Source organism: Zootermopsis nevadensis, unplaced genomic scaffold, assembly GCF_977971745.1.
Source record: "Zootermopsis nevadensis isolate Lab colony 2312 unplaced genomic scaffold, Znev_1.0 Znev_ptg000045l, whole genome shotgun sequence".
In the NCBI taxonomy this organism is placed as follows: domain Eukaryota; kingdom Metazoa; phylum Arthropoda; class Insecta; order Blattodea; family Termopsidae; genus Zootermopsis; species Zootermopsis nevadensis.
In genome coordinates, this window is record NW_028259177.1 from 1,580,051 (window position 1) to 1,591,676 (window position 11,626).

Genomic DNA, 11,626 nt, shown 5'->3' on the forward strand with positions numbered 1-11,626 from the left:
ATTACTTCCACTGGGCTGAATATTAAAAACATCCTTGTACTTCCAATACGAGAACAGTTCTACCTTTCCTTCTAAAAGTATATGTTATACACTTACTCCATGGAGCTGAATCCTTCCTGAGAAGCCAATAGTCGCTACACCACTCAAGAAATTCCCAACATTACAGAATCTTATTTTTTATATTTTCAGAAAAAGTAGAGATTGTTGAGCCAAAACCAACCACAATGACTCAGAAACTTACAATGCACATATTAATATGTATGAAATATATGCATATTATATTAAGGTAGATTGTTATTGTTAGACTTGTTTCTTTCCCTGATGCTGTATACCATCTTGTTTGTATGCTCCTCAGATACTTCAAGGTTAAGTAGCTTTTTCTTTTAGCTCATATTGAGCGATCATGTCAGAAAGGCATATTTGCATAATCGAAGATATCCGGTCTACTCCTTACTTACTTACTCTGTGAAGCTAAGTCCTTCCTGAGAAGTTCCTGAAAGTACATTTGTTTATATTACATAAATGTTGCAAATTCTGCATGTTTAGTAATTCCTGGCTAGCAATATCAGTGCAAAGTAAGCTTGATGACTGGGGTTTGATTCCCAGTAAGGGTAATATTTTCTTCACCTCCACGTCATACTAGGCTGAGGCAAACACACCCTCATCCAGTCTGTGTCAGGGGCTCTGTCCCTGGGGTGTGAGCTGACCACCCGCATCTTGTGCTGAAGTTAAGAATGCATGGAGCTCTGCCTTGATTCCCCATAGGCTTTCATGTTAAGGTACGTAATTAAGCAAGAAGGACAAATTTAATTTTATCCTTAGTATTAATAGTGTATTATGAAGAAATGACTAAGAATAACTTTTATGTGTCTTTTAAAATTTATGTCAAGGAAGGGCAGTACTGACACTATAAGTTTGAGATAAAGGGTTTGCTTATGTTTTTTTATAATGAGAATCACCAAATATTGGGGTGATCAGATAAAGGAGGGTCAGGGTGTGGCACACATAAGAGAGATTAAGAATGCAATTTCTCATCTGATGAAATAACCGAGTGCTGGACACTGGTATGAATCCATTAGTACTGCTTCTTTATCTAAGTGAAGAGTGTGGACTGTGCGTGACTGAAGTTTCGTCTGGTTTTCCACAGAATATTAAATTAAATAGGTTATTAGACATTGACTTCAGATCCTTTTCAGTTTATCTTTCTGAATTCTCTTACCACATAATTTGTAGTCACAGGAAAGTTACTGAATTCTTCAAAAATCGGTATATAATGTTTAATTATATCATTGGCAAAATAGAATTGCATAGATTGCTAGTGTTGCTTTGGTTCATCATGTTGGTATCACTGTTATTAGTATTATTTTTAGAGCATAATTTTAACAAATGAATGCATATTTTCAAATTCTTCTGTCAAGAGTTTAATATGCAGTTTTCAGTGCCTGAACACCCAGTATTTTGTAATGAAATTTATAGAAGAAGGAATGAAGACAGAGTGAAGAAAATAGAGTGTCTGGTAAAGGTTCAAGAGGAAAGGAAGAATGTTATAAATTATCTTTATAAACAAGAAGTAAGGAAATAAAAATATGAATATTTATGGATATATCTAATAGAATGATGATTGGCATATGATTGTACTGTAATTAAAGTTTATGCTTGCTAACAAAGATGCCTGATTTGACTTTTGGCACCAATTAGAGTAAAAAAGAACAGTGAATGTATATCAGATGATAACATATGATTTTTCATGATATCTGCTTCTGACAGGTTTTGAACACAGAATATCAGGACCAGCAGACATGTTTTCAGAACAGACGCGCGCCTCACTTCCTTTGGAGAAATGGCCTCCTCGCACAACCAGGTTATGCGGCAATATCCCCTTCAAGTCACGTGCCCAATTAAACCCTGAAGAATAATAAGTGATGTCTATTGCAGAAGAATTTGAGGAAAGAGTTTGGACACCATAAGCAAAAATTGTTTATCCCATATAAATTGTAGTGTGAATATTGTTGGATTTCCCATAATGGGATATTTATATTTTATCTCACTAATATAATCTTCATATTTTATATTCTGTGTTTAATGAATCCTTCGATCAAAGCTGTTGTTAGCAATATTCAGAATTTGATTCTTATCACAAACAGAACACAGCTCTCCACCATTGTGAGGATCAGTTGATTAATGCTCTTATGGAAATGGTTGCTGTTTATTTTGAGAACCATACAAAGTACATATAAATATACTCAGTGGGAAAAATGCAGAGTCAGTGATTACTAAAGCACGTGGCATATTTAATTTCCTCTAGTCTGTAAGGGGCTAATGTAGATGGATCAGAATTGCTGGACACTTTGCATGCATTGAATGATACATTCAGAGTTTTGACTGGGGATCATCAGTTTCAGAGAGGATAGTTTGAGGTAGGCAACTTAACAAACACAGGTTCTGTGGAGAGATGAGATTTTTGTTTACCACAAAGAAAAGACGACATTCCCGACCACCGTAACAAATCGTGACTGTTTCTATGATGTCACCAGAGATGTCAGTGCGAGCAGAGCGCGCTCATTTCAAATCGTTTGAAAGATAATTCGGGTCACGTGATTCCTCTCCCCATCCACAAATCACCTGTTGTTAGACACTGAGATTCTGATCGTTTACAACGGATACTAGAAGTAATTTTAAGCATTTGTTTCACCGCTTCACTTTGGCTGAATGTAATAATACACACAATATTCATATTACTTGAAAAAGAGTAAAACAATGCGACGTGACGTAACATATACTTGAAGTGACTTAATATCGATTTTAGACAATCGGAAGCCCAGTGTTTAACATGACTTTAGTAATACGAAGAAGGTGGTGATGCCCTGAAGATGGGGCTATAACCCAAAACATGCCATCACAAGTGAAATGAAATCAAACCATGAATTGTATGAATGGATAGTAAAAATATCTTATACAATTTTCAGTACATGGTGCTTTTGTATAATATTAGGTTTAAGTTTATTTTGAAAGCAAAATAACACCACAGAAGAGGCGAGTACCACACAATTTGTTGTAATACTAAATCTGCTGGAAGGGAGAGTACTGTTCAGTCCGAGAGATGGCGGGGCAGTTCTGCTCATCCACTCGCCTCTACTACACACAACAAAACAAACCAGAGAAAGCGTTGGATTGACTAGGGTGCGCCGTATATTTCACGGGAAACTTTAAAAATAAAGAAACGTAAAATTCCCAAGGACATCTACTCTTCATCATAATTGCCTTGCCAATTCCCTGCCTGTGGACTGTGCTGAATGCTTACCTCGGATTAGTGTCAGCTGAGAAATTTTGGATGTTTTTATTCAACAAGACCAGGGATTATTTAATCATTAGTACGCACGGAAAGACAAGAACTCGCAAATGAAAACAGTGAAACTAATCAGAAGTCCGAACGAGAGAAACACAAACACTGATTGTAGATGAGAAAATGTCAGCGTTGAGGACTCTTGTTCGGTGCGCAGAACCCGTCGAAGTCTCAGGGTGGTCATCATCTCCTCTCACCACTGCCCCAGCAACCAGCTTCCACCGTGCGCTGGACAACACTGTCAAGTAGGTCACTCCCTTTCGTCAGATACATCACGAAGTCATAAGTCAGAAATGCATCATGAAAAGGATTGAAAGAATTTCTTCCGCTTCGATCATTGTACTCAAAGCCGTTCTTGTACTGCGCAAGCGTACTCGACACTAACATTGCGAAGTCCCCTCTTTCTGCCATCCGTCTAAAAGTCATCCCCAACGCCAGCGCAGTGACTGCGGCGAGATAGTATCGTATCCGTAGAGTCGTTGAAGTATCTGTCAAATCCCGAGTGGCACCCGAAATCCAATTTGGATCGCACCAGCTCATCAACGGTACGAACCTGTTTTTCGAACCCTGGATTTATGAGGAAGCTGGTTAAGAACGAGAGGTACACCGCGTTGATGTGCAGGCAATATATGACCCAGATCAGATATAAAAGTCGTGTCTGAGAAGCACGCGGCTGTTCTGGTAGTGAGACCCCGAGCACGACGGCCCACACGTGAGTCAAACTTTTGACCAGAGTTTCGTAAGACGTCTCCTCGGAAAGACAACTCATGCGCCATAACAGCAGGGCCACTGCGATACTGAGGACGATGATGACCACCCACGTTTCCTTCTCAAAAAATCCTGTACAGTGCGGCACCTGATTGGGACGTCTCACGTGCCTCACCAATGGGTCTTTAAAATGAGGGTCCGTGCTTTCGAACACCTCGCATAATTCCGTGTCCAGAAGTAAAGCTCCAAACCTAGCTCACTTACGTCATTGAAGAGATCCCCCTTCATCCGAGTCCACGTGTTATTGGGGAGTTTGTCTCCCCATTTCTCATTTCTTTTGTACAACTTCAGCTGAAACCGCAAATTCATCTTCATTATCGATTGGAATAAACGTCCCTCGAGATCGTCTATCGATGTCACGCCAGGGTTGTTGCTGTAAGGCAGAATAACAAAGGGCTCGATTTCTGTTGTGGAAAACTTGATGCTGCATCCTTTCAAGTCATGGGGAATCTTCTGTGGGAACAAAGAAGAACCGAGAAGAAATCGTCCTCTGTCTTCAAAGACCCAATAGTTCAACGTGGTTACCCGTAATTGTGTGCACGTTCTCGGTGACCCATAAGGAAACCAAGTGTACGAGGTGCGATCGGAAAATTTCCAGACTGTGTCAATAGAGGGCGAACCGGATGTAGTACGAGCTTCTGCCTTTAGGGGGTGCGGCCTACATTCATAGTGAATCAGTGTGCCAGCCGGCATTATCGAATTAGCATTTGTTTCTTAGTTACGGGCGTTTTGGAAGTGCATTACACCGACCCTCTTGCGATTTCGGAATGGCGGATTTTCATGAACAAATCAAATTTTGCCAAAGACTCGCCAAAACGGCTACGGAAACCTATGAAATGCTAAAGCAAGCATTTGGGGAGTCCGCAATGGGTCGTGCACAAACGTTTGTGTGGCATTCACGTTTTAAAAATGGCCGAACCTCTGTCGATGATGACGAGCGTTCTGGACGACCATCTTCGAGCACAACGCCCGAAAATGTTACGAAGATTCGGCAGGCCATTCACGAAGATCGACGTCGTACCATCAACGACTTGTGCGACATTGTTGGGATAGGATATGGGACCTGTCAGCTGATTCTAAAGGAAGAACTCCACATGCGACGTATCCTGTCTGAGGACCAGAAGCAGAATCGACTTCTCGTTTGTCAGGAGCTCAAAGATCTTGCAAGAACCGACCCCAACTTCCTTTCTAAGGTTTCCTCTTCCAAAAGATGAAAATTCAGCTAAAGGGAAGGAGATTTGAGACGATAGAAGAGATTCAGGCAGAATCGCAGATGGTGCTTGACAGGCTGACAAAGAAAGATTTCCAGGGATGCTTCCAGGCTTGGCAGCGGCGCTGGGATCGTTGTGTTCACTCCCAGGGGAACTACTTCGAGGGTGATGGATGAATTTAATACCTGAGATAAGTGTACGGGTTTTTATACCCGCAGGCTGGAAACTTTCCGATCGCACCTCGTATAGGACCAGAGCGAATTCCTGCCATTTTTCGTCACTAATATTTGTTTATTGATGTAATACCGGAAACGAGAACAATTTAATTCCTGTTTCGAAAGCAGCAATGCTGTTTTCTGTTGCACTGTTTTATTCGCAACTGCGCGCGTTACTGGAATTGTTGGGACTGTTGATTAAAGTTAACAGTAAACAATGATGGAAACATCGGGGGGGGGGGGCGCCCAGGGCCTCACGCCTTTATTTGTGTGTTGGAGTTGCCTTTTTTCTTTAATTGTTGCCGTACTTTTTAAGACGAAGAATAATTAAGTAGAAATTGAGGAAATTTTTGATAAAAGCCTGAGGAGAATAAGCAATTTTTAAATGCCTTCCATGAAATGCTGTTGTTGATGGCAGAATGCGTACTGTTTGGTCACATTGTCACATTTTAAACTCTGCTGTTAATTCAATAATTACCCGTGTTAAGGATTTACGGCTAAAAAGGGAGGCTTTCGTGAATCGGGTGTCAGTATTAGCTAGAATGCTTGAGAACACTAAAAATGCCTTTCGTGTATTTCCTTCATAAGGGTCCTCGCTAAACAATGTCAGCCAGGGCCTCACGAATGGCTCAGCAGCCATTAAATTTATTGAAGTCTGCTTTAGAGTTTTACCTTTAAGATAATACATTTTCCTTCCTTCCTCCGTGGCTCTATGGTCCTGTGAGGACCTTCGCCTCCCTTATCAGAGTCTTCCAGTCATCCCTTGACTCTGCCTTCCTTCGCCACCTTCTTACTCCAATGGTTCTCATCTAGCCATCTCATACGTGGTCGTCCCGTCATCCTCCTTCCACCTGGTTGACCATTTAGCGCATTTTTTTGGTACCTTCCGTTGAACATGTCCCAGCCATCTCAGTCTGTCTATCTTAATAATAGCAACCAGACCTGGTTCTTTGTACAGTCGTTCTTATTCTCCATTCGTCTCCTTCCTCCACTGGCCCAAACATCTTTCGCAACACTTTTCTCTCCCATACATTAATCCTCCTTTCTGTTGTTTTCGTTAGGACCCATGCGTCACTTCCATTCATTATTACAGGTCTCAGCTTAGCTTTCGAGGGGTGCAGACGTGTGTGTGTCTTGCTCCTGTATTTGCTGTTTCATCGTAATTCTAGCTACGAGTTACGGGAATCAGTAATTTTCGTGGCCACCATGCCTGCGAGCAAGGTTCTTGTGGCGTGTGTGTCAAAGCCTTTTATGGCAAACAAGAATATATTAAGTGTTATGGGCCCTGCGGCAATAGATTTCATCTTGGCTGTCTTCAGATCAGTTAATCTGAATACACATATTTTATGGATTCATTGGTTTCCACCTTCAAGTGCGCGTCCTGCGTTAAGAATCTAAGATCGCAGCGAAGCGATGATACGCCGATTAAAACGCGATCGTGTTCGACCTCTGACCTTTCCAAGAAAGTGGTTTCTCCTGAGAGGTCTCTTGTTTTGCCATTAGGTACTGATGCCGACAAATGCGAGACTGATAAATATGAGGCTATGTGTGTCCGACTAGAGACTGTACGTCTTAATGGGGTCTGCGCTCTGACCTGATTAAATCGTTAGTGGATAGTGTAAATAAATTGAGGGAGGATGTTACCCTCCTTAAGAGTGATAACACAGTCCTAAAGGCTGAAATTAAGAGCTGCGAGGTCTAGTGGATCATCAACCCATGCAGTCCAAAGTGCAGCACCAGGGATCATTGTCCTCCTTGCCCGGTTCCAAACCCAGAAAGAAAGTTGTTACGACCTTTATGGTAAATTGACTCCTGATCAAGAGCATTCCTTCCGCATTCCTGGTAAAACTCTTACAGTAGGTGCTTTGTCTGCTGGTAATATACCTATTGAGGGCCACGGTGGTCTAGCGGTTAGATCGCTGACCTTGTAATCCTGGGGTCTCGGGTTCGATTCCCGGCGGTGCCCGAATTTATAACTTGTGTTGGGCAAGGCCGTGGTCTAGGCAACACGGAGTTTTCCTCCGTGGCATCCCAACAATTACTCCATTCACACACAGAAGAAGGCAATGGCAAACCACTTCTGGATCATCTGCCAAGAACGCATATGAACAGGTCCCAGTCCGAGAAGAGAAAAGGATGGAAGGATCCTGTTCATATGGACCTGTCGTCACACAGAACACTAAATAATGATAAGATGAGGTGGTCTAGCGGTTAGAACGCTGGCCTTGTAATCCTGGGGTCTCGGGTTCGATTTATAACTTGTGTTGGGCAAGGCCGTGGTCTAGGCAACACGGAGTTTTCCTCCGTGGCATCCCAACAATTACTCCATTCACGCACAGAAGAAGGCAATGGCAAACCACTTCTGGATCATCTGCCAAGAACGTATATGAACAGGTCCCAGTCCGAGAAAAGGATGGAAGGATCGTGTTCATATGGACCTCTCCTCAGACAGAACACTAAATAAATAAAAAATATACCTATTGTGCTCTGTTCCCCAATGATTATGGCTCTGGACTACTGTGATTTTGATATCTTTTATCAAAATGTCAGAGGGCTGCGGACAAAATGTTTCGATTTCTTTGACAATGTTTATGATAACAAGTTCAAAATTTTTTCCATTACAGAAACCTGGCTTAATGACACTATATTGAGTTCTAATTTATTTCCTGATTCTAACTACGTATTTCGTGTTGACAGAGACTATTTTACTTCCAATAAGAAACGTGGAGGCGGCGTACTGATTGCTGTCTCCAAGTCATTTTATGGGGTTAAACGTAGGTTTGATTTGGAGGTCACGAAAGAATGCGTGTGGATAGAAATTCCTGTTAGAGATAATTATAATTTACTTATAGGAAATCATTATTTTGCAGCTGATTGCGACGTTACAGTAGTTGAAAACTATTTAAAATTCTTGGAAGTAAATTGAAATTCAAATCTTTTCCGGGTAGTTATGTTGGGTGATTTTAATGTGCCTAACTTTGATTGGTTTAATGGCATCCCCTTTCCTAACTAGTACTGTTATAACAAAGTTAAAGGCAATTGTATTTACGCCACCTCATGCTTTCTTGGTCTCAGTCAGCACAACAAGTGTGTTCGTAATAGCGCACTACTCGATCTTGTTTTCACAAACATTAATGATTTAAGTGTTTCTATTTCAAATTCTCCGATGGTCGCTCCTGATAAGTACCATCAGCCACTTGTTCTTGACTTTAAATTAATATTTGACTATCAACCACTTTTTTTATTCCTCGACGTAACTTTGGCAAAGGGGATTATTTGTTGCTTTATGTGATCTGGCACAACACTGACTGGTCATGCGTTTTTAAACAAAATTCTGTTGAATCTGCAGTTTATAACCTCACGGCTACTGTGTCTGAGGCTATTAACCTTACCGTTCCTTTTGTTAAACCAAGGAATTCCACCTATCCTCATTGGTTTTCCAGTTCTCTTATGTATTATATTAAGAAGAAAAATCAGTTTTTTAAGAAATTCAAGAAATTTAAGTCTGATTATTATTATTATAGTATTTTTTCGTATTATCGTAGTCTAGTTAAAATAAATATTAAGGCTGATAAATTGGTTCGGATGAAACTTATTAATAATAAGTTAAGATCTCAACCGAAGCACTTTTGGAAACATATTTCAAAATTTGAAAAAAAGAATGATCAGTCTGTTACCCAAATTGAAGTCGGAAACAAAATTATTACTGAGCCTCAATTAATTGCCGAAGCATTTGCAGGCCATTTTCCCTCTGTATTTAAACCTTTTTCTTGTGTAAATACTCAGAATAATTCTGGTTACACCTGCTCTGATTCCATTAATATTCCATCCATCTCCGATGCAGACGTCAAACGGGCGATTAGTCGTCTTCGTTCGATGAAATGTGTCGGACCTGATAAGATTCCAAATTTCATTATAAAAGGTTGTTCTAAGATATTAACTCCACTCTTATGCCATATTTTCAACCTTAGTTTATGTAGTGGGAACTTTCCTTTGTTATGGAAGCGAGCGGCTGTTGTGCCGATTTTTAAGAAAGGCAACAGCTCCTTAGTTTCTAACTACAGGCCTATTTCGATCTTAAATAACCTCTCCAAAATTTTTGAAAGTATTATTCATGATCACCTTTCCTTTTATTTCAAATTCAAATTACACCCCAGTCAACATGGTTTTTGTAAATCAAAATCTACGGTAACCAATTTAGTTACCTACCTTAATGATGTTCAGCCGTCGGTTTGTTCACAGCGACAGATCGACTCTGTGTATTTTGATCTTAGGCAGGCCTTTGATTCAATCCCGCATTCTATTCTTTTGAAAAAGCTAAATAAATTTGGACTATCTTCTCCTTATGTCAAGTGGTTCCAAAGTTATTTATCTACTAGATCTGCCTTTGTTCGCATTTTAGGACAGTCTTCTTCTCTCTACGCGGTGTTATCTGGAGTTCCACAAGGCTCTACCTTGGGACCTCTCTTATTTAATATTTTTATTAACGACCTTTGCGACAAAATTAAGTATTCTAAATTTCTCTTATTTGCTGATGATTTGAAATTATATTGTGACATAAAATCGGTAAATGACTGCAAATTTCTTCAACCAGATGTTGATTCTGTACATCAGTGGTGCGATGTTAACAATATGGAACTTAACATAAATAAAACCAAAATTATATCGTTCACACGTAAAACCAACAGTATCCATTTTAATTACTTTGTCAGTGACTTTTTAATCTTGCGTACTAATTGTATAAATGATCTTGGTGTTTTGCTAGAAAATAAACTATATTTTCACTGTCATGTAAATTGTGTTCATTCTCAGGCACTAAGGACCTTAGGGCTTATTCGTTTTATTACTTATAATTTTTCCTCTTTAGACAGCCTTGTTGTTTTATATAATGCTTTAATTAGGTCAAAGCTTGAGTATGCGTCGGTTATATGGAACAATCTTACACAGACAGATTCTAATAAATTAGAAAATATCCAAAGGAAATTTGCCAGTTTGTGCAATTACCGGTTTTTTCAGTTTAATATTACTCGTAAATATGAATTGATTTTAACTACTTTAAATTTCAGAACACCTTATACTAGACGACGACATCTCGATGCGTTATTTCTTATTAATGTATTTAAGGGCAAAATAAATTGCAATTCCATTATGGACACTGTTTGTATTCGTGTGCCGGCGAGGCAAATAAGAGAATTTTCTACGTTTAGTGTGTGCAGTGCACTTAGACATAGTTCTTCAGCCAGGTGTCATTACTGCAAATGACATATGTAAATCTTTGGACGTATTTCGCATAAACATTATTTCTTTTGAGGGCACTTTCTCAATAAGAGAAATGATTTAGAGAGTGGCCTTGATTGGATCTAGCTTGGTTATTGGTTTTAATTTTATTTTTGTTTTTATTTTGTTCCTTGTATTTTATTAGTGTTTACTATTTACTTATTAATTATTTTGCAATAAATTAATACTGTATATTTATATCAAATCTAAAACTTCTTGACGATGGTGAAGAGTCAATTGAATAAAAATTTACTTGGATATTATCCATCGTCTAGTAATAAAACGTAAAACAACGTTTCGGAGATGGGGCTCTATCTCCGTCTTCAGGTTCCTACTCAGTTGGGCCCACTAGATAGAGCTAATCCCTATCTCCGGACAAATTAAAAAGTGAAAGTCCCAGAATAAGAAGGCATCACCACACCATCCATCCGTGGGACGTAAAATAATTGAAGTAGAAATCAAAATTCATTGAACACGATAAAGCCAAAAAACAAAAACTCACACTTTTGGCTTTATTCGTGTTCAATGAATTTTGATTTCTACTTCAATTATTTTACGTCCCACGGATGGATGGTGTGGTGATGCCTTCTTATTCTGGGACTTTCACTTTTTAATTTGTCCGGAGATAGGGATTAGCTCTATCTAGTGGGCCCAACTGAGTAGGAACCTAAAGGCGGAGATAGAGCCCCATCTCCGAAACGTTGTTTTACGTTTTATTACTAGACGATGGATAATATCCAAGTAAATTTTTATTCAACTGTATATTTATGTATTCAGTTCTTTGTTTGTTTGCTTTTGTATTGTAATGTCTG

The 11,626-nt window shown here is 39.5% G+C and overlaps 1 protein-coding gene across 6 annotated transcripts in view; it reads left to right on the plus strand.

Annotated features, from left to right (window-relative positions):
• LOC147871614 (TBC1 domain family member 4-like) overlaps window positions 1–11,626 on the plus strand; it is a 259,104-nt gene that overhangs the window by 58,377 nt on the left and 189,101 nt on the right. Inside the window, exons 7-8 of one of the 6 annotated variants that reach the window (XR_015538604.1) lie at window positions 644–1,570; window positions 1,768–2,278. The exons of 2 other annotated variants lie outside the window; for them this stretch is intronic. Coding sequence is in view for 1 of the 4 variants with exons in the window: in XM_087360628.1 (XP_087216754.1) it covers window positions 644–706 (63 nt within the window). In the remaining 3 variants the exon portion in view is untranslated. Of the gene's footprint in view, window positions 1–643; window positions 2,279–11,626 lie in introns of those variants that run through there. 3 more of the 6 variants (XR_015538603.1, XR_015538605.1, XM_087360628.1) reach the window with 3 other exon arrangements.